At 43.4% G+C, this 22,737-nt stretch overlaps 1 protein-coding gene across 2 annotated transcripts; it reads left to right on the forward strand.

The window, feature by feature from the left end:
* Positions 1–2,604: 2,604 nt before the first annotated feature.
* ACTA2 (actin alpha 2, smooth muscle) lies at positions 2,605–19,605 on the forward strand. Of its 2 annotated transcripts, XM_070056994.1 has the most exons (10): positions 2,605–2,653; positions 5,243–5,446; positions 6,444–6,595; positions 7,818–7,946; positions 11,850–11,960; positions 13,272–13,356; positions 13,733–13,894; positions 15,338–15,529; positions 17,082–17,263; positions 19,318–19,605. In XM_070056994.1, exons 3-10 carry the CDS (start codon positions 6,467–6,469, stop codon positions 19,459–19,461), a joined length of 1,134 nt encoding a protein of 377 aa, XP_069913095.1. In that variant the 5' UTR covers positions 2,605–2,653; positions 5,243–5,446; positions 6,444–6,466; the 3' UTR covers positions 19,462–19,605.
* The last annotated feature ends 3,132 nt before the right edge of the window (positions 19,606–22,737 follow it).

Below are 22,737 nucleotides of genomic sequence, written 5' to 3' on the forward strand. Positions count from 1 at the left end.
GCAAAAGCAGTGCTTCTTTCCACAAGAAAAGGGCCAATTGTCATTTCAGTCCTTCTTCATATTTCACATTGTTCCTCTCGCCTTAGTATGCCAAGTGTCTTCTTGCATGTGAAGCTGAACAAAACAGCTAATGAATCTGATTAGTCCACAGAGAAGTTTTTTTTCCACTAACAGCAAAAAAATGTTTTCTTTATGAGACATCTCTATTTTATGAATACTTGCCGGTATTTAGATGGCCTAATTTGAATCTACAGGGTACCAGGGATAAACAGTAATAAAGAAGTCCTTAAGCAGTTATTGAGCATACACTGCCTATTCAGCTCTGGACTGGGCTCCAAAAACAATTACTGTTGTCCCAGTTCTCAGGGAATTAGCAGTAGATCATCGTTGGATAATGTGATGTTTGTGAGATGTGCTGTGCGATGTTTGTTGAGATGCTTCCGGAATCTGTGTCTATAGTTTGGAATTTATTTTATAGCATTCCCCAACTTAAAGCAGATGACTAGATGCTACTACCATTCTTCTAATTGTTCCATAACTCCTTGGCTTTATGCTCCAAGAGTTATCTGGCCACTAGAAAGGAGATTTCTTTGTACACAAACACATACTCATCTAGTGCTGCTTTCTCTCACTGAGGAGACTTGGATAGGATGTGAAAATATAAATCTTGAACTCAGACAACGAGACTATTTAATCACTTGCTCAGAAGTTCATTTGGGGTTGCAAGTCCTCCCTGGTTAATGTCATATGAATAATATAAAAAATTAAGGACTCATAGTCTGAATACTATCAAGGTCATGGATGTACTCCACTATAGTCAAAGAAGTGATTTATGAGTTATGAAGGTGAATGCCAAAACTCTTCTCTGGTATTTAAAGGAACACTCATTTCGCAAGTCTAAAGGACTAAATAGACACTGCTTGAGACAGAGACAGGAGAAAGAGAGATCCTTCTTCCAGTCAAATTTACCCCCTAATAAAGAACATATGAATTGTTGGTTTACATAACCCCTTAGCACCTACCTCTCTGTTGTGCTGTGTTGTCTTCTTATTTGGACATTAAAACAGTTATGTTTTCTGGCTTGTAAAAACTAGACACAGAGGGTCAATGTTGGTTGTTGCACAGCAGGTTAAGCCAGTGCTTTTTGCACCACCATTCCTGCTTTTCTGCTTGCAATCCAGCTGCCTGCTAATGTGCCTGGGAAGACAACAATGATGGACCAAGTACTTGGATCCTTGCAACCCTAGCTCCTGGCCTCAGCCTGGCATGATCTTGGCCATTACAGCCATTTGAGGAATGAGAAGATCTCTCTCTCTCTCTCTTTCTCTCTCTCTTTCTCCCTCCTTCCTTCTTCTCCTTCTATCTGTTACTGTGCCTTTCAAATAAATAAATCTTTGAAAAATAGCACATTTAAGAAAAACTAGACACAGTTGATAAAATCCTCAACAATACAGACAGATCCTGTTATGATTTAATGTTAAGCTATTTAAAGTTCTCTAATAATCAAAGATGCAATTCTTCCAAGAGAAATATGCATGCATGTGTGTGTATGTCATGAGTCACACAGATAAGATACAGTAACATAAGTGAAAGCGAGACAGTGCTCTGTGACATTGTTCTCACTGGTCAGAGGTACAGAAATACTCATCAGGATATTTCTATCATGAATTTACTTAGAACTTCTGTTGGAAGGAAGGGGATGGACAAATGCAAAATCATTGAAGTTCTGTATTGATTCTTGAGAATGAGAGTTTCTGTCTGAGAAATGATAGGGCCTCCTGTTCTTCCTGTGCTCTGTCAAGTGGCTTAGTGAGCAGAGATGAGAACTAGAGGGGCTTCTTTTGAACATTGTCTTTTGTCTCTCAGTCATTTCTGTGACAAGTTGCTTGGGCAGTGTCTCTGATCAAAGGATGGTCCATAACCATGCTGCAAAAGTGCTCAGTGCAAACTTAGTCGACGTACATAATGTACCAAAGAAAGTGGCTACAGTGGTGCTGACTTCCAAGTTCCTGTTTGTGAAACATGGGCCTGTCAACCTTGTCACCATACTTCAAATCCTGTTTCCATTAGCAGCACTCCTGTACTGGGTTTATAAACACATGACAAACATAAGATCACTGCTTCTACATATCTATGCATGATGGAGATGATAGCTTTCTTTATTACAAGTCACCTTTGTAGGAGAGATCTTAAAAGTCCCTGCTAGACTGAGGCAACCCCAATTTACATGCGTATTCACAAGAGGCCTGAAAAGTCAGCTCGGTGGCAGGCTGGGATCTCCTGAGGAATGCATAAATCCTGATCCCATCCATCCCATCACGCTAGCCTAGGGTCTCTGGGCGTTTCAGCAGCTGTTCTGAAGGCTTGGGGTGTTTATCTCCCACAGGCAGCTGAATGGCCTCCCATTTCATGAGCCGAGCCCTGGAATGTGGTGGAAGAGACCCAGGCCTCTGGCCACCCAGATTAGAGAGTTTTGTGCTGAGGTCCCTATATGGTTGTGTTAGACTGAACTACGGGCTCCAGTCTGTCTTGGTTCCTTGTTTGGGAAGCAAGTGGGAGGGGAGCAGACCTAGGAGCTATATAACCCTTGAGTGTTCAGCTGCCCTGAACACCACCCACCCAGAGTGGAGAAGCCCAGCCCAGCACTGTCAGGGTAAGTGGCGCAAGCCCAGGGATGTGACTTTGAGAGTCCAGCGCTCTTTATTACCCAGTGTAATCAGATATCATCTGCAGGGATTTGGCTGGGCTCGTGTGCTCTGATATTTCTGAATGAAGCGTGTACTACTAAAATGATAGTAGCTTTTAGCTCTAATGCTCTAATATCAAAGTCAAGGCTAATATGCAGCTTGGTGTGGTGGAGGAGTGGAGTGAAAGGTTGAATGAGCTTGCACTGGTGCACGTTGCCTGCAAAATCTGTTGATACTAAACCAGTAGTCCAGGTCTTGCAGCACATCATAGGGATGAAGTCTAGCTGTTGGCAGTAAGTCATGCACTTATTTCTATCTAGGCATCGGAAACTGTGGAATTTGTGGTTCAGTGGCAGTGGGCATTTTTCACTGGAGTTCTCTTTTTGCTGTAGTGAAGGTGCTTGGAAGTGGATTTTAGAAGTGAAGAGAGGATGGCTGCCTGGTCTGATTCTGACTGAAATGGTGTATATGTGCTTCTGAGTTCCCCTGGCTGTAGTTGGTGCTGTCTCGTGTTGGGAATAGCTCTCTCCTGAGTGTATCTGTGAGCTTACACGTTAGGATTTACATCATTGATCATTTGCAGCACAGCGCACCACAAGCCACTAACTTGAATCTTTGCAAAGGAAGAAGGAGGGAGCAGAGCTTGTATCTGACAGCTGTGTGTGTCTCAGCCAAACGGATGTCTGGTTTGCATTTCCCTTAGCCTGACATTCCCTGCAGCCTGGGGAGGCCAGCGTGACTGTAGAGTCCGCCCTGCCACCCTGAGCGCGACTTCTCTGTCAATCGGGTCTTGGCAACTGCACCGGGACTGGAGTTTTCATGCTGAAATTTTCTTTCCATTTTGTGATTCATGACTAAATATGGTTCGCATTTCAAGTCCAATGAGCTGGGAACTGTAATGTTCTTCCCCCTCCCCTCCCCTCCCACGAACTACTCATTTTTGGCACAAGATGCACGCTAGTTGGAGCAAACCCCCTGACCCGGGTGCAGTTCCAAAAGCAGCCATTTGTGCATGTTTTACCTAATTAGGAAATGCTCTGCGCCAAGCCGAGCTGCTCATTCAGGTTAGATAGGAGTCCAAGCCACCGAGTCAGCTCTCTCCAGGAATACAAAGATTCCTTTCTCACAGCAGTGCTCCTCTTAGAGATTATGAAATTCTTCCTGGGCTTTTTTTTTTTTTTTTTGCCAAATACAAATGCATTGATTGAATTTTGATTTTTTTTCTTCGTTCTTGCTGATGCTAAGGGTCACCTACTTTTTCTGTGTATACTCAAATAGTGTGCCTCCAAACCACTACTGGCCCCCAAAGATATCAGGGGTATATCCTTATTCATGGTGGCCACTCCTTCCCATTTTCAGAGACTCCCTCATTGCAGATATCTTAGCCTGTCTTCAGCCCTTACTAATGGTTTGGAGGCCAAGCCCAGCACATTCACAGGACCTGCAGAGCCCTGTGGCAGGCCACCTCTCACAATACCCTGACTCTTTCTGCTACTCTTTTCTGCCAGCCTTCTAGTTCTGTCTCCTAAAACATCTTCATCTTCTACAAAAGAAACCAAACCTAATTCAGTGTGAGAGAGGAAAGGGCAAGCCACTCTAAGTCCCATTTTCTGTTCTTACTTGTGGAACCAACAAGATTTTCATTCTAATCCTGGGGGCAATGTTAAAAGAAGGCAAACATTAGAAAAAAAAATCTAGACAATGATAGTAATCAGATAATGATAGTAAACTAAATTTTATTTAGAAATTATAACGTGTATAAGATTGGAATTATGTTGTCCATAAGAACTCTGATATTATTACTGTTTTATAGTTAAGGAAATTGTGATTTAAAGATGTTAAGTGACTGACTGCATCCCACTGCTGCCAAGTGTTTACCTGGCTTCTAATCCAGGCACTCCGGCTCTAGAGTCCCAGCTCATAATCACAGTGCCTGATTTTTGCCACTTCAGGGGATCTTGAATAAGTCACTTCAATTCCCTGAGCCATGGTTTCCTTGCTTATCCATTGGGGATAATGGTACATGTCTTGATTTTAAAATATATCATCTCCACTCAGGTGCACATTGTTTGCAGCGAGCACTGCTGTAGACATCCTAGGCGTATGGAAAGGTACAGTCCTGCTTTTCTGAGAACAGTCTGACAGAACTCCAAGTCTAATAACTTTTGTCTTTTCTTTCTTCCCAGAAGAATTTTTTTCACTAAGCATAATGGTTTTCTAACTACAACTTGTTGAATTTTTTATTTAGTGGATGGTTAAGCTTATGCTTATAAAAATTGAATGTATTTCATTGTAAAAATTAAAAGAAAAACAAGAAAAGAAAGAGGAGAGGAGAGTATGGTGGGAAGTATCATGCTCCTAAAACTATATATGAAATGCATGGTATTTTTTCCCTTATATACATAAAATAAAATAAAATAAAATTTTTAAAATGGGAAAAAGAGAATTGTTTGTTATAATTAGATCTGGATTCAAAAAAAGAATCTTCCTCAACTTCAATTCCTGGTGATATCTCAAAGCCAGGCCAAGAATTCTAGGTGTCCTTTTCTTTACAGATGTTTACACTTAATTCTTCCTGGAAGAATAGAAGAATGGAAGAATGGAAGTCAAGGGACAGCTGAGGGGCACCTGATTTCTGGTCAGAGCACTTCCTCCAATGCTCTGTGTGCCTTTGAACAAATCACTTCCCCTGGGCGCTTTTCATTTGTAAAAATGAAAGCACTGGATGGAAATGTCTTCTAATTGGCCTTTCCAAATTTGTAAGTCAGTACTTCTCTAGCCTTTCAAATTTTGTCAAAGTTTCCAAGCTTAAATATGAGTTATTTAAAATATTATTATATAACCAAAGAACACATGCTCAATTCAGAAAATTTAGAAAATATGGCAGAACCCAGGAAAGATAATTGAAAAACACCTGCAAAATCTGCCACTTCAGAATAACCCCAATCAACATCTTGTAAAAATAATTAATCTTAATGCATGAAAATTCCTTTTTCTTGGGATCGCATAACAGTGCTTTCTCTTTTCTATTATTCTTACATAAGAACATAATGTTAGTTTATCATTTCACTTACCTTTCTTAATGGTGGCAAAGTATTCTACTACATGATGTGCTGTTCTTCACTTACCATCCCTTCCTTACTGGACTTTAACTTACTAGTGACTTCTGTTAATGGAGAATAACAGTGTCACCAAAATTTAAAGCACCTTCTTAGGAAATTTTGATTCATCTTAATGTTTCTATGAGGATAAAATAAAAGTATTCAGTATCCAGAAAAGTTTTTTTCTTTAAACATTTACATTAAATATTTTAATATTTCTAAACTTTCCTATGTTGTCCAGTCCTCAAAATTTATTTAGTGGAGGGTTAAGCTTACCTTGTTGAAACAATTTTGAAAAGTTATTACATACCTAGAAGAATGAGTCTGGGCTGATACTTCTTTAGTATATCTTTGACAACGTGTTTCTGTGAAGGGCTGGCCTGAGACTCACATCTGTGTTCTACGGTTTATTCATTCATTCACGCAGTTGGTCCACATTTAATGTGTTCCCCAGAACATGTATTGTGCTAAGGGCTGGTTCTATAAAGTCAGAATTTCAGCACTTCAAAGCCTTGAGATAAATGCTGTGTTAGATAAGGAGAGGGAAGCTTGGAAAACAGAGGAGAGGCTCCAGACTCCGCTGGGCGGGAGTGGTGCATTGAAGTGCTGCAAGTGCTCCCTTGCAGCTGGGCTGTTCTCTCTCTGTCCCCTGTAGAATCCCGTGAAGCAGCTGCAGCTATGTGTGAGGAAGAGGACAGCACCGCCCTTGTGTGTGACAATGGCTCCGGGCTCTGTAAGGCTGGCTTTGCCGGAGACGATGCTCCAAGAGCTGTTTTCCCATCCATTGTGGGACGTCCCAGGCACCAGGTGAGCGAAGTTCTGATTGGAATTGCACCAGAAATTTAAAAACTTGTTAAAAATATACCCATGATGATTGATGTCCAGAGGTCAATGCCAATTCCACATACAATGAAGACAGATTATCTGGTGGGTGTCTATCAGTTATAAATTCTGTGCCTTTTTCCAGTGTCTTATTTGTCTAATATCCTCATTGTCATCATCATCATTATCATAAATATTTACAAGTTATCCTGATGTATACCACAGCCACTCTTTGGAAAGAAACTAAAATAAAAAGCTCACTCATAGAACTTGATGTTAGCTGAAAGCAAGCATTGATACCAAGGATAATTTCACACAATGTTAGCTGTCAAAAAAATAAATCTGGATGACCCCGTGATGATTTTACATACTGGTATAAACAAATGGTAGAAACGGCAATTTCATCTCAGAAGTTCTCTTTCACCTCAGGAATATATTTTTGCTCAGTGAGTCTATCTGATATTTCTAGTCTCAACTTAGCATAAATTCATGAGAATAAAACTGTGAATGAAGTCTGTCTGGCTCCTTGTTGAACTCTGTGCAATGGAGGATTTTTACATAAACAAATATTTACTGGATCTATAATAGTCATGGCTGTTTTACAATTATAAAGCAGTCACTCCAGTGCAGTTTAAACCTAGTGGTGAGAAGTCCCTTTTCAGCTTCACTTTAGTATTTTAAAAATACAGCTAATCGAGACAGCGTCTTAATGGTAATTGGTATGAATTTATGTATTAGAAATAAAGCATCAAATGGCTATTTATGCATTTAATATAGAAAACAGTATTTACATATTTTTGAGTATGTAACGACATTGAAAGTACAATTTCAAGGATTTACAAGAGGTAAAATGTCATTTAACTACTATGTAACCTGTTCTAGCTTCTTTCAACAAACATTATTGAATGCTGCATATGTGCCAGGCACCTTGCTCTGGTGATGTCCTACCAGAGTTCACTGAGGAACAGAGAAGATGACACAGTGTAAATCTGCCCTGTCCATAGCATATCCTGTTATTTGGAGGCTGATTTAGGTCTGTTTCCCGTCGACACATTGCTTAAGAGCCTATTCAAAACAAGACCCATTATGTTGTTGCTGGTACCAAAAGAGGAACTTTCTAGCTCACTGATTTCATCCTTTGGGGGTTGGTGTAATCAATTCACAAGTTTTAGGAGAGACTGACTCAGATTATGTTGAACCCTTTTAGGGGGTGATGGTGGGAATGGGACAAAAAGACAGCTACGTGGGTGATGAAGCGCAGAGCAAAAGAGGAATCCTGACCTTGAAGTACCCGATCGAACATGGCATCATCACCAACTGGGACGACATGGAAAAGGTACCAGGATGTTTGCTGCAAGGTCAAGTCTTATGGACACACAACTCAATTCCTATGGCCCTGATGCACCATGGCTGGGGAAAATAATTCACATTGCCCAACTGCACTTTTATTTGTTATTGTTATGTATTTTTACTCTCTGGAAAACAAACAAAAAAAAAATCATGAAATACTTATTTAAAAAGGGTCCTGTGCCTATTAGTGTTTGTAAACTAATTTGAGGGATTATAGTGCTGTTGATGAGATATAGCCCTTTCCCCATGGTCAGAACTAATAGTCTGTTGCCCATGGCAACTCCCCCAAGACAAGTATTGGGTGAGCAGCAGCCGAGAAGATAGCCCTCGTTTCATTTCCATCTGAGGCTGTGCAGTACAACTTAAGAGCATAGGAAGTACTGGGAATGACCTTAACCAACTCATTCTTTTTTTTTTTTTTAAAGATTTTATTTATTTATTTGAGAGGTAGAGTTACAGACAGAGAGAAAGGTTTTCCATCCATTGGTTCACTCCCCAGATGGCCCAACAGCCAGAGCTGAACCAATCCAAAGCCAGGAGCCAGGAACTTCTTCTGGGTATCCCACAGGGATGCAGGAGCCCAAGGAATTGGGCCATCTTCCACTGCTTTCCCAGGCCATAGCAGAGAGCTGGATCAGAAGTGGAGCAGCCAGGACTTGAACTGGTGCCCATATGGGATGCCAGCACCACAGGCGAAAGATTAACCTGCGTCACAGCACCAACCCCTAACAACTCATTCTTGAAAGCTTTCCATTAAGACACTCTGAACATTCAAACATAACAATTTTTTGGTTTTCACTGTATAACAGGGGGTTGCCACATTGTGAATTTGGTATATTCCTAAATGTCTATTGATATATTGAAGCACAATGGTGACTGAAAAGTATTTAAATCAATATTTTAAAATGTGTTGCATTGAAGCCTTATCTCCCAGACCTTCATGAAAAAGTTAATGAGTAGTTAAATCTAGAGATTTTGCTGTTTGCCATTAAGCATTAAAATATTGGTGATCAGAGAAAAGAAGGAATAATGAGGAAGTAAGATAAAGCTGTTTAAATGCAGCAAAAATATATTAGAATCACATCTGGCCTTTCATGTATGTATAATCTCACTATATGCACCACCACCCCACCACACACATGTACTTATCAGTTTACTTATTTATTTTTCAAAAGATTTATGTATTTGGAAGGAAGAGCGACAGACACAGAGGAAGAAAACTAAGAAAGAGATCTTTTGTCCACTGGTTCACTCCTCAAGAGCCTGCAATAGCCAGGACTGGGCCAGGCTGAGGCCAGGAGCCAGAAACTCCATCCTGGTCTCCCCCATTGGGTGCTTGGGCACTCTTCTGCTCCTTTCCCAGTCGCATTAGCAGGATGCTGTTTGGGAAGCAGCACTGCTAGGATTCAAACAGGAATCCAATATGGGATGCGGAGGTAGGAGGTGGCAGCTTAATTCACTTACTAGCCCCACTCACTAGTTTAAAAGAAAAACTGATGGGGCATTTGGTGCAGTGACTAAGTCACTGCTTGGAATGCCTGCACTCCATATCAGTGCCTGGTGGCTCTCACTTCCATTTCTGGTCCAGCTTCCTGTTAATGTGCACCTGGGAGGCAGCAGATGATGGCTCAAGTACTTGTGCCCCTGTCACCTATGTTGGAGACCCCAGTTGAGCTCCTGGCTCTTGGCTTTAACCTGGCCCAGTCCTGGCTGTTACAGAAACTTGGGGAATGATTAGTGGGATGGAAGATCTCTCTCTCTCTCTCTCTCTCTCTCTCTCTCTCTCTCTCCCTTTCTAATAAAATGAAAATAACTAAACGATAGATACAACATTGCTAGAATTTTCGATAGTATTGCTTAAACTGTCTCTCTAGAGATTCGTTTAGTCTAACATTCTGGATTTGTCCCAATTGCATTTTGCACTGAGATTGTGTTAATTTTAGTAGGAAAATACTGTTTGAGATTTACTCCACAGAACTGACAGTATCTAGAATGTGTGCTCCTAAAGAGACATTATTGGTGGGCTGATGCTGTCATGTAGCAGGTAAAGCCGCCGCCTGTGGCACTGGTATCACATATGGGCACCGGTTCGAGTTCTGGCTGCTCCACTTCCAGTCCAGCTCTCTGCTGTGGCTTGGGAAAGCAGTAGAAGATGCCCAAGTCCTTGGGCCCCTGTGCCCATGTGGGAGACCTGGAGGAAGCTCCTGGCTTCTGGCTTCAGATCTTTGCAGCTATGGCCATTGTGGCCAGTTAGGGAGTGAACCAGCAGATGGAAGACCTCTCTCTCTCTCTCTGCCTCTCCTTTCTCTGTATAACTCTTTCAAATAAATAAATAAGTCTTTAAAAAGAAAGAGAAAGAAACATTATTGGAATGAAAAAAAATCCCTATTTTGAGCATTTAAATTCAAAGTATCTTCCAGAGAGAAGGGGAGGGGGAGAAAGGGAGGAAGAAAGAGAGAGAAGAGGAAGAGTGTTGTGGTTTTGAGCACGCTATTTCAGAGTAACCGCATATTGCAATATGAGTGGAAAGGTTTCTTGAACACCCTTTTATTTACACTTTTTCTCGCTGGAAAGAGTGTGTGTTTATCCAGATGAACATCCAGTCGGTGGGATGAGGGCAAAGGTGTTTAGGAGCAGCTCCCACCCATCCTCACGTGAAGTCAGCTTCAGGGTTCCCAGCCCACCATTATTAGCACTCCCTTTTTTCACTTCACTCCATCAAAGGAACAAAAACTACTAGGAGTCTCATTTCCTTTCTAGAAACCACAAATTCGAAACCAAAAAAAACTGGAACAAGATAGAGTCTTTAAACTTGATCAGTCTTTTGTTCATTTATAAGCTCCTGCCAGAAGTTGATTGTTTTGTTTTGTTTTGTTTTTGTTCTTGCTGTTTTCTTTCACTTTGTTTAAATTCTTGGTTCATCTAAGCTTACTGATGCTGATGGAAAATGTCTTGTTCCTAAAGATTAATTCATTTAGCCTTTTTCTACAATGGCATGTTCTTTTTGGCACCAGTGGGTTAAAGTCGTTGCTAAACCGTAAAGTAAATGTACTAATGTCCCAAGTACATTCATACAAACACCCTACATAAAGGCATGGGCTTCCTTGAAAATGCTCAAAGGCTGAGGGGCTGGCCTTGACCACAGAATCTGGCGTCTCCCAGTCCAGGAGGACAGCAGCGGGTGGAGACAAGAGGCAAGGAAACCTGTTCTCTTCTCCATCTATACTGCAAAGGGGAGTTTCTCCAGAATCATTAAACATGGTGATTAGGTTTTCAGGCCAGCTTCATTCATTCCCTCAGCTATGCATTCATTTGCCCTTTTCTTCTTCTTTTTTTTTTTTTTAACCAAACTAAATTATTTCCCCATAAATTGTTAGCTAAGATGGAAGGAGAGGGTAAGGAAGTTATAGTTGAATAATAATAATCTTGCCCTGGGCTAGGCACTGGACTGAAAAGTGACTCTGGGGTCATTGTATTTAATTCACACAAAGACTCAGTGAGGTACGTGCTGATTATTTTCATCCTACTCTTATTAATGGTGAGATTGGCACTGAGGAGGGTTAAAAACTTGCCAACATTCGCACAACCAGAAAGTGTATCTCAGCTGAAGCTTGTCCCCAGATATGAGCTTACGGCCTTCACCACGACAGCATCCTACTTACAGACCTGTTGTGAGCTCTTGCTCAATTACTTACTGGATATGAGTCCTTGAGTAAGGCACTCACCCTCATTGGACGTCAGTCTATGTAAAATTGTGGACCCATAATGAGAACCTATAACATTCATAGCATCCCATTTGGTGCTGGTTTCATTTGGTTTGTTTTGGTCTCATTAGCAGTGCCCAGGGCATCACAGCATTGTGTTTCTACTCTGTCTCCCTACTCGCTAGATCTGGCACCACTCCTTCTACAATGAGCTCCGCGTTGCCCCTGAAGAACATCCAACCCTGTTGACTGAGGCACCGCTGAACCCCAAAGCCAACCGGGAGAAAATGACCCAGGTAACTATTCACCTCAGCATCCAGCACTTTTGAGTTTGGGTGAAGTCCTCTTAGAAAGGGCCTTTGTAGGACAGCAGAGACAAAACCCCGACCAGTGGTCCAGCTACAGACCCAGCACATTCCAGGAACTTGGGGATCCCAAAGGACAGGAGCATCTTAAGATTCTCACATCCTGGCTGCAGGAACCAACCCTTTTTCCTCAAGAGCAACAGGAGATTGAAAAGATTTAATTGAGGTTAAAAAATTTAGGAAGTCATTTCAAAATGCATTCTAACATACAGTAGGAATTTTGGTTCTGGAGTCAGATCTGGATTTGAAAACAAGTGAAAACCGTCACTGATCAGTTATCAAAGAGCCCACTTATCTTCTCAGAATCTGTTTCCTTCTCTGGAAGTTGTGAATAACATTAGTACCATTATTTGTCAAAGGATTGCTTGAATATTAATGTTTCAAAATGTTAAATGTCTATCATGGTACTTGATACAATAAACATTCAACAAATAATAGTTATTATTGTCATTACTGTTACATATCTGAAACTTGTGACCTTCTAGACTGTCCAGTCCACCAGCCAGAGATAGTTTCTGGTTTCGAGCAGCTAATAAATAAATACCACATTTACTGTGGTCAAGCACTAGGTTGAGCATTTTACATGTGTTGCCTCCTTAAATTCTAATAATATGAAGCATTAGCTGTTGTTATCCTGACTACATAAATGAAGAACTCAAGGCTGAGATACATTAAGTGATTTTTCCAAGGTCACAAAGCTAGGACTGGCAGAGCCTGAGCTTTTGGCCTAGGATAACCCTAAGTTATATGAATATGAATATATATGAATACTATGGGGCCCTTTCTTTTGTTGTTGGCTTTGATGTAGTTAAGTCCTGGACTGTCTACCTAGGAAGAGTCTGAGAGCCCATCTGGCCTGACACTCTTCACCACTGACAGTTGAAAGAGGCCTGGAATGAAGCCCACATTAGCCAACTCTTTCTTTGGGCACTTCTCCCAGTTCCCATTCAAGTCAGGGTCAGAGCCAGAGCCAGAAGCTGGATTCTCTTCACCTCTGGCCAGGTCTTGTGTGCACACTACCCTTCCCCTCTGCATCCCATCAGGTCACCCATGTGATAGTCTACCCATTCATGCTTTCCTCTCTGCTCTTCAAGTGACCAGGGTTGCTGTGGCTCTCCTCTACCTTGGTCTCTTCTGTCTAGAACTGACAGGTCCACCTGCATCCATCAACAAAGCCCTCATTTGAACATTCTCTGCAGGACTGGAAACATCACTAACTTAGGTCTTTGGATTGCTTTGCAGATTATGTTTGAGACTTTCAATGTCCCAGCCATGTACGTGGCTATTCAGGCGGTGCTGTCCCTCTATGCCTCTGGACGTACAACTGGTAGGTGGCTATAGGAATGGGCAGTCTTGGCTAATGAATCCACCACCCTTATGGGAATTGATAGTTGTGAGCATGTGGGTTGTGATGGACAGGGGACAAGTTGTAATTGACAGGGTTGATTCCAGCCCTAAGAGATTCTTGGCCTTTCGAAAGAAGCCCTAGACCTCATATTTCCAGCTGGATTTTCTCTATTGTCTCCCTCTTTCTGTTCTTCCCTTTTTCAGCTTCTGTAAGCCCTGTCCCACCTCAGCTCTCCTATCAATAGTCTCTGTCCTCCTTTCAAATAAGAGGCTTCACCTCCCCTACAGCTTCTTGATGCCCAAGTGATTACATTTCAGCTGCAGTGGTGACATTATCATGTCCGATTATCCCCCAGGCATTGTGCTGGACTCTGGAGATGGTGTCACCCACAACGTGCCCATCTATGAGGGCTATGCCCTGCCCCATGCCATCATGCGTCTGGACCTGGCAGGCCGAGATCTCACTGACTACCTCATGAAGATCCTGACTGAGCGTGGCTATTCCTTCGTGACTACTGGTGAGGCCTCCAGGAGCTCAAAGGAAGAGACACAGTGCTGTTTAAAATAACTTAGAGGACCATAGTGACTCTCCAATGAGGTGCTGGGACAGAGCCTGGCAAATGGCAGGGCTTGACTCTGATGCACAAATCAAAGCACACCTTTTCTCTCGATATTACAACGTGCTGATACTGCTTCCTCAGAGAGAATGGTTACAGTCATCCAGTGTCATGGGCTAGTCAGAGTTGTTAATACTTAACCTTTGTTTAATCCCCTCCATGAACAAATAGAAAAGAGATTGTGCAGAGACTGAATGCAGTATTGAGTGGTGTTTGGCAGTCTTCAGAGACATACATAGGACTTGGGTCCCAACTCTTCCACTCACTAGGTTGGTGACCTTGGATAAGTCCATGAACCTTGCTAAACCATAATCTCTTTGTCAAATGAGGACAATAATGGGTTCCTATTTCACATGATCGTTATGAGTATTAAATGAGATAGTGCAAATGCTATTACACAGCACAGAATAGGTTTTCGATACATGTTAGTTTTTATTAATACCAACCCATCAGGCAATGGCACATGTGTCTTCAGATTCTAAGCCAATGCTACCCAGTCTTGCCCCACAACAGGGCAGCCTGAGACTTTATCAGAAATAACTGGATGTCTTTAGTTCCTTTGGCTCCAGCTGCCTGCACCCCTGTCACCAATAGACTCGTTTTGAGCCTTGATGATTTAAAAGACTCCTTTTGAGGTGTGGAGTTGAATTAATTCCATTCTTCTTCTGCTTCCTACAAAGAATCCCAAACATCTCCTAAAGGTTCCCAGGGGGCTCAGAAGTAACCAACAGCTTAGAACTGCAGAGTTCAGACATGTGGAAGTATCTTCCTCCCAACCTCTTCCATATGGCCTTCCATTTGCGCACTGGAGACTTCCAGACTAAGCTGGTCCTGAGCCAGAACTTCCTCTTTCAGGAATGTGACAGGCTTGCCACAAGTCTCATTTAGACTCTACCTGAGCCAGGCAACGTGGATCTTAGAAGCTTTTTAAAAACTGTGGAGCCTTTAAAGAATTGATTCAGCGTAAGAGCTCCTGGTCAGCTGAAATTCCAACATAACTGTAATGAAACATTTACACAGGGAGCCAACAAGTTTTATCCTGGAAGAGTTCCATAGCTGAGCTTTCTCTAACTTGCTCATTTTATTTCTGCTATACATTTTCCAGAAAATGTTTACTAAGGGCCTACAGTGTGTAAGGTACCCTACTATGAGCAGAGACGGCCCCCTTGTGGACCCACAGGGTCATGACTATGGTAGATTTTGGAATGCAGAATATTGAACTTAGACCCTTTTTTTTTTTTTTGAAGGGACATGGATTGAGGGAGAGACTGTAGTAGGGTAGGTTGGTATTGACCACCTGCACAAACACGAACATTTTCCTCCATTTTTATATCTGGTTGACAGCTGAACGTGAGATTGTCCGGGACATCAAAGAGAAATTGTGCTATGTCGCTCTGGACTTTGAAAATGAGATGGCCACTGCTGCATCCTCCTCCTCCCTCGAGAAGAGCTATGAGCTGCCTGACGGGCAGGTGATCACCATCGGGAACGAACGCTTCCGCTGCCCAGAGACCCTGTTCCAGCCCTCCTTCATCGGTAGGCAACCATGATCCTTTCTTGGGCAGGGGCACCACCCTGTCCTCTTGTATCTAGCCAGCCTTTGGCCACCAGAAGCCCTAAGACCAAAAATATTTCTAAAAGTGAAAAGAGTATCACATTTCCAAGGTGAGAAAACTTCAAGAGGCTAGGAAAGGTATTTTATTTCTAGGAAAACAGTATGTTGCAGTCAAGGTAAAAATACTATTTGTGCACAGTGAAAGAATTAAATATTATCTGTGCTTAGCACACAATAGACTCACTTGGATGGATGAGGAGAGTGTGTTATGTACTGAGAGTTTGGGAATGGAAGGGGGAGAGAAAAGTGGAAGAGGAACAAAAGTGAACCTGTTCCTATATTTGCACTGACTTCAGGAGATGGGTGTGCATAGTTGTTTAAAGAGGCAGGTTCTACTGGGACAGAGGGAGAGAGACTGGATTTGAGTCTTAGTTCCACCTTCATGGTCTTGGGAAAGGTATTTAACCTCACTAACTATCAACTCTCAATGTATAAAACAAAGATTGTGGCCGGCGCCGTGGCTCACTAGGCTAATCCTCCACCTTGCAGCACCGGCACACCAGGTTCTAGTCCCAGTCAGGGCACCGGATTCTGTCCCGGTTGCCCCTCTTCCAGGCCAGCTCTCTGCTGTGGCCCAGGAGTGCAGTGGAGGATGGCCCAAGTACTTGGGCCCTGCACCCCATGGGAGACCAGGATAAGCACCTGGCTCCTGCCATCGGATCAGTGCGGTGCGCCGGTCGCAGTGCGCCGGCCGCAGCGGCCATTGGAGGGTGAACCAACAGCAAAGGAAGACCTTTCTCTCTGTCTCTCTCTCTCACTGTCCACTCTGCCTGTCAAAAAAAAAAAAAAAAAAAAAAAAGATTGTAACACGACCTGTCTTAGGATGGCCGTAAGAATTCATGAGACATGTATAGAGAGAACTTAGCCCAGTGCCTGCCAAAAATAAGTAGTTAAGAACAATTACATATAGGTAGTAATTAATAATTAAGTATTAACTACTACTATTTTTCATCCGTGAAAAAGATGAAGCATACCCTAGAGTTTTTTTCCCAGAAGACCCACATCAAAAATTAGCAAAAACTTCAGACAAAATAAAATCTTTCAATATTGAAAGAAAAGAGTCTGTTTAAATAGGAAGAAACCGTTTTGATTCAACAGGAAATGCAAGGTAGCAGACACAGAAAGGCGGGAGCATTCTGAACAACGCCTGCGACACTGGCTCAGCCAGGGATCTTCTGCAGAAAATCTGAAGGCTTTGCCCCTTATCTGAACCACACATAGGAGCGGGTCTATTAAAGTATCAGTGATACCACGCTGTAGCCTGTAGCCCCACATGGAGACGCTGCAGCAGGCCTCACTCTCTAGAGGGGAGGCTGAAAGACATGGAGCCTGACAAGGCCCTTCTGGTCTCAGAGCAGGTGGCTCTCAGGCTATTAGGGCTGCCAGGCCTTGTTCCAGCATGAGATTACCCAGTTGCTCAAGTCAGGACTTCCATGTCCATCAACCAAACACCCCAGGCTATCTCTTTTTCAGGGATGGAATCTGCTGGCATCCATGAAACCACCTACAACAGCATCATGAAGTGTGACATCGACATCAGGAAGGACCTCTATGCTAACAATGTGCTCTCAGGGGGCACCACCATGTACCCTGGCATTGCTGACCGCATGCAGAAGGAAATCACGGCCCTAGCTCCCAGCACCATGAAGATCAAGGTACTGTTCAGAGACAGATCCCAGGGCTGCACCACCATCAGTGGCAGCCCTATAACCACGTATGAAGGTCATATGTTGGAGGCCATAGCTTGGTCACATGTGCTCATGGGTTCTAGGACTAGGCAGTGGATAAAGGTACACATGTTCCATTCTTTATGGGATATAAGTCAATACAGTCCATGAGAGGCACTGGATTATTTTATATAAAATTTGGTCTGTACTTATCCTTGTCTATCAGAGTCTACAGAGTCCATATCTCTGAAGAATGCACTTTTGTTGTTTTCTCTCAACACGAAAATAGTATATCTCATTGCAGATGATCCAGACTTAATTTTGAAGCAGTTTAAATCTTGTAGCTCCAGAGGCTTGTACTGTTCTTCAGCTACTAAGCATGGTCATGTATCAGTGGGCCAGAATTCGGTTCTATCTTCATCGCTCTGTCCAGCACACCTTTTGATGTAGGTGCTCAAAAGCACAGACTGACTCCAGGAGAAGCAAGCTCAGTCCCTGAACCTCCCAGGGAGCCTATTTTGTGTGAGTTTTAGATCCCAAGCAAGGGAACTCAGAGACTGAGTGGAGATTATTCTTTGGAGATAAATTTACATGTGGCTGGTGTCTCCTCAAAGACTATTATCACTCCGTGAAATCAGAAGGCCACGTTGGGACCCTTTGACTCAAGTCACAGGAAGCAGAAAGGGCAGTTCGAGTACAATGAGCACACAGGAGTGGCAGTCAAACAAGTTCTCTGTTGTTTGCACACCTATCTCTCTTTTGGAAAGGGTGTGCTATAATGAAACATGTTTCTTTCTCCACAACAGGCCTAAAATAACTCAGGAAGAGAGGAGAGAGATTGTTTTCTGAATCGCTTGTGTTTCTCTGATGTACAGCTGATCAACTCTTACCCGCTCTTTCTCACACCTGGGAGGGAAGGCATGAAGCCAGCTGCCTGGCTCACTGGAGTCAGCCTAGTTGAGGAAATGCAAGAGAGAGAGAGCCTGTAGCTAGAGTTGGGCAATTCCCAGTTCTACAAACTTGGTTTCCTGAATACAGGAAGAACATGAGACTTTGGGCCCCAGGTGGTGAGAGAGTATAAAGATCTGTTAAAAACTTGGGACAATTACATTAGTGGAAAATGAAACTGGATGAGGAGCCTATGGCAACTCCCTGTACTATCTTTGCAAGTTGTCTGGAAATCTAAAATTACCCCAAAATAAAAAGGTAATTCTAAAACAAAACAGAACACATGGGAGAGTCCAGGTTTGAATATTGGGTCTGAAAGTGACACAACCAGTGTGACCAGTTTCTTCTTACATCTCTCTCAGTCTCCATTTTCCTATGTGGAAAATGCTGGTAATTTAATACTTACCCTTCAGGGTGATTCCAAGAATTAAATGAAAATACATATACCATGCTTGGATAGTGCTTACAACACAATACATTCTCAGCAAATGTCAGCTATTTGTATTTTAATCACAAATGCAGAGTTTGAGGCATAAACAGAAATTAAACCCTCTAACCACAATTTCAGAAGCACTGTCTGCTCGCCAAAGTATCCACTTCTACCCAAGAAGTCAAGTATGCAGTGGAATTTGGAATTGTTCAGCTCTAGTTATTTTGTGAGTTCCTACAGATAAAGACTCCAGAACCAACTCACCGCTCTTTGTGACAAAACCATTTATGCACTCAAGAAACATGAGCATGCCCTGCTATGTCAGGCCTGTGTACTGGGTCAGCCCAGCCAGTGCAGCTGAATGGAAACTCACCCCAAGGCAGTGTCCATCCCAGCAGGAAACCCTGAGTCCCTCAGTGTAACACAGAGCGCGTGGGTAGACCATCATGTGGTAGAGGAGTTATAGATGGCGTGGAATAGATTGCATGAAGAAAGCCAGCAAAACAAATGTGTTCCCTGAAGGGTCTCCAAATCCATGGCCTCTTTACAGCCCCTGGTCGTCTAACAGCTGTGTCTCTGCTGTCTACAAAACGTGCACCATGGTAGAACACCCAGGAGCTGTCCTGCTGCACTAACAGCTTTTCTTTCTCATCCCGACCAACAGATAATTGCCCCTCCAGAGCGCAAATACTCCGTCTGGATCGGCGGCTCCATCCTGGCCTCTCTGTCCACCTTTCAGCAGATGTGGATCAGCAAACAGGAGTACGATGAAGCCGGGCCCTCCATTGTCCACCGCAAATGCTTCTAAGTCACTTCCCTGCTCTGTTTCTAGCCCACAACTGTGAATGTTTTGTGGAATAATGCCTTCAATTCCTTTCCAAGTCATGCCTATCCAAAGCTCTGACTCATTACCTATGTATTTTTTAATAAATCTGAAATATGCTACCAGTAACTTCCAGCATTTGCCTTGCTACAGAATGGCTCCCTCTAGTGGCCCAGCGAAGGTAGGACACTGTCAGAGGGCTATGTTTCTCAGGCAGTCACATAAACTTGGTAAACACCATTTCAGCACTTCAAGGGGGAAGAGTTTGAGAACATATGGGGAGATTTAAAAAAATAAACAAATAAGGATTAAAACATATCAGTTTTGACATTCATAACCCCAGCATTGGTGGCCTGATTGGTTTTATGTATATATGTATTTGTATATATATATATATATAAAATGGTGTATATATATACAGAAACAACTATAAGTCAAACCTTTTATATTGAACTTACACCATTATGTACATACATTCGTGTGATTTCTAATGTATAAAGTGTGACTTTTATATAACATATATGTAAAGCTATAGTTTTTAAGCTCATTTTTTTAAAAACACACACTGCGAAACACTGCTATAAAATCTCTCTCCACACCTGGGCCATCAGTTTCTTCTCTCCTGGGCAGTCTGTCCCTCCGGAAGGGACACGAGGGAGATGTTCACACCAGACAGGCTGGGAGGGCGAGCCATGCTTTCCAAGGACCACCGGAGTCAACTCCCTCTCCTTTGCTCTGTGTGGGGAATCTACCACAAGCTCATGAGGAGGCTGAGGTTGTTCTAGAAACAAATCACACAGGGGATACCAGCTTGAATTATCCCTTACTATCTGGCCTGAGCGGTACCAAGATATAAAAATATGCCTCTCTGCCCCTAAGGGTTTCAGTCTCAGCGCACTTTTCTGCCCAGGCTGTGGAGCATGCGTGGTGACTCCTCAGCTGGGAGCCGCTTGTCCTCTGGTTTGTGAATGTCCACGTAGGGCCAGCAGCCGCAGGTCAGCCTGAGGCGGGAGGGGAGTCTGCCTTTGGCAACACTGCACTGTAGAGCCCTGGCGCCCTGGATTTAGTGCCGGTTTGGCCTAGGAAACCCAAGCTTCCCTGGTCTTTGGTCTTGTAGCTGATTTCGGATGGCTACTGCCGGTAAGGAGAGCTGACTTGTTCTGGGTGCCTGCCACAAGCAGGTCTTGTGCCAAGCTCGGTGTTTAGATCTCTTATCCTACAGTCGCCCCGTGGATTTGGTGTGGTTACTGTTTCTTTACATGTCACTGCAGCTCTTGGTGGTTAAGGAGTCCCACCCAATGCCATGGTACTGGCAACAGTGGCATGAGCCTGCTACTACTTGAACCTGGTTCCACACGCTTATTCTCGGTTTCAGCTATGAGGCCCGTATTTCTTGAAGGATGCGTCACACAGTTCAACTTCACAGAGGACTAATTTTAAATGGAAGATGTATGGGTCGCATACAGTGCCTACGGAGCTAGAACCTCTGGAGCTGAGGCTAGGAAACTGAGTTTAAAACAGGTTTCCCCAGTGATTTCTTGTGCACATGAAAATTGGAAAGCCACTGTAATGTGACTAAGGAAATTTTCCAACTGAACATTCATGTTAAGCTAACCAGGGAAAGCCAGTCCACACCCAGGAGAGTTAAAGTCATGGGTCAGCAGACACATTCCTGGGAAAAGATCGCTTCCATAATTAGACAAAAATCACCGCCACTGCCGTCATTACTACAGGGTTTACTTGAAGTAAAACAGGCTCGCCGAGCTGGTGGGCTTCACATGTACCATCCGGGGGCACAGGCTCAACAGTAAAGGAGTGGGGGGAGCTTGGCCAGGCCTCTGGTGAACACAGGCAAATCCAGTGGCAAGAATCAGGACAACCGGTGCATGCGCATTCGTGCAGTGCTCAGTCCCCGTGAGCCAGCAGCTGCAGTGCGTGAATGCCCTCCCTTCAGCAGGTTCCGATGACTGAGGGCTGGGCTTTCCACAGGTGGCAGAGTCCCCTTGACGAGATTCACAGGGACAGTCACAACCTGTGAGTTGGTGGCCTTCTTGATCCTCTTGTCTCCCCTAACAAGAGCAAACCAGGCTCCAACGGGTGGGACCATCCCTCTGTTATGACCACTGATTTTCCCATAACAGGCATTTGAAACTCTAGAAAATGACACAAGTTTCTAATAACGTTAGTTTACATCATGTGGCCTTTGCTGTGATTACATCATGGGAAGAAGCGTTGGAAGTACGTCTCTGTTGCCACTGCGGCACCATTTGTGCAGCCTGAAAATTCTCCTTAGTAGAATTTCAACTCAGAACAGCCTGAATTTCTGATGGTAGAGGAAGGAGGCTGTCTGGGCCAATACACTCAGTCTGCCCAGAAGCCACTGCTGTAGCTGAGCTTATGCGAAAGATGCGACACAAAAGAAGGGAACAGGACAGACATGGTTCTGCATCAGAGTATGATAACCAGATGTTCATGTAATGGTTGTTTCTCAGTGAGCCGGATCAGTTTAGCAATGATTGAACAGTGCTATGAGCTAGAACAGAGAGGTGTGGAGGATGTCAAGGAGAGAAGGCAAGGTTCTGTCCAGACGGAGCTTACCCTCCAGGGAGGAAGCCGACATCAAGCCAATAGGCCTGGAGCACTATAAGGATTTCAGGAGAACTATGTGGGGAGGCTTTTCTAACCTCAGCCAGGGGCTCAAGAGAGGCCTCGCTTGGGAAACTCTAGTGCTGAAGAGGTTGGAAAACTAAGCATTAAGAAGGGGTTGGGGGAAGGATTAGGAGGACTGATGTGGGGCATGGAAATGGGCATGTACAAGGGAGTTGTTTGGGCAGAGGCCCAGAAAGTGCTGCACTCTGCATGCAACCAGAAAGAGAACCCCACAGAATCAGACTACACATCTCATAGTCCTGAGAAGTGTGGCTGGAGCAGAACAATTTTCCAGGACAGGATTTGCAACACTGGCTCTGTCTTGAAATGAGACGCCAATTGCAAGCAATGAAAGAAATTGTGAGTGAAATGTCTGATTAATTTGCCACTCTCAAGCACTTGGCCCTTTAGGTTTTCTTCATTCCATGTCAGGGAAAACAATGAACACCGCGAGCTCTCATTCTAATCTATTCATGGTAGCTACAGCTATTCCAGTGTTCCCTCACAGAAGGGCTGCGAGGAATCCACTACGCTGAGAACCGGGGATGAAGCAGGCTACTACATAGTGTAGTTAATGACAACTTTTTAGAGGTTCAGGTATTCTTAAGGCAG

This window comes from Oryctolagus cuniculus, chromosome 15 (assembly GCF_964237555.1).
Source record: "Oryctolagus cuniculus chromosome 15, mOryCun1.1, whole genome shotgun sequence".
Taxonomy (NCBI): Eukaryota; Metazoa; Chordata; class Mammalia; order Lagomorpha; family Leporidae; genus Oryctolagus; species Oryctolagus cuniculus.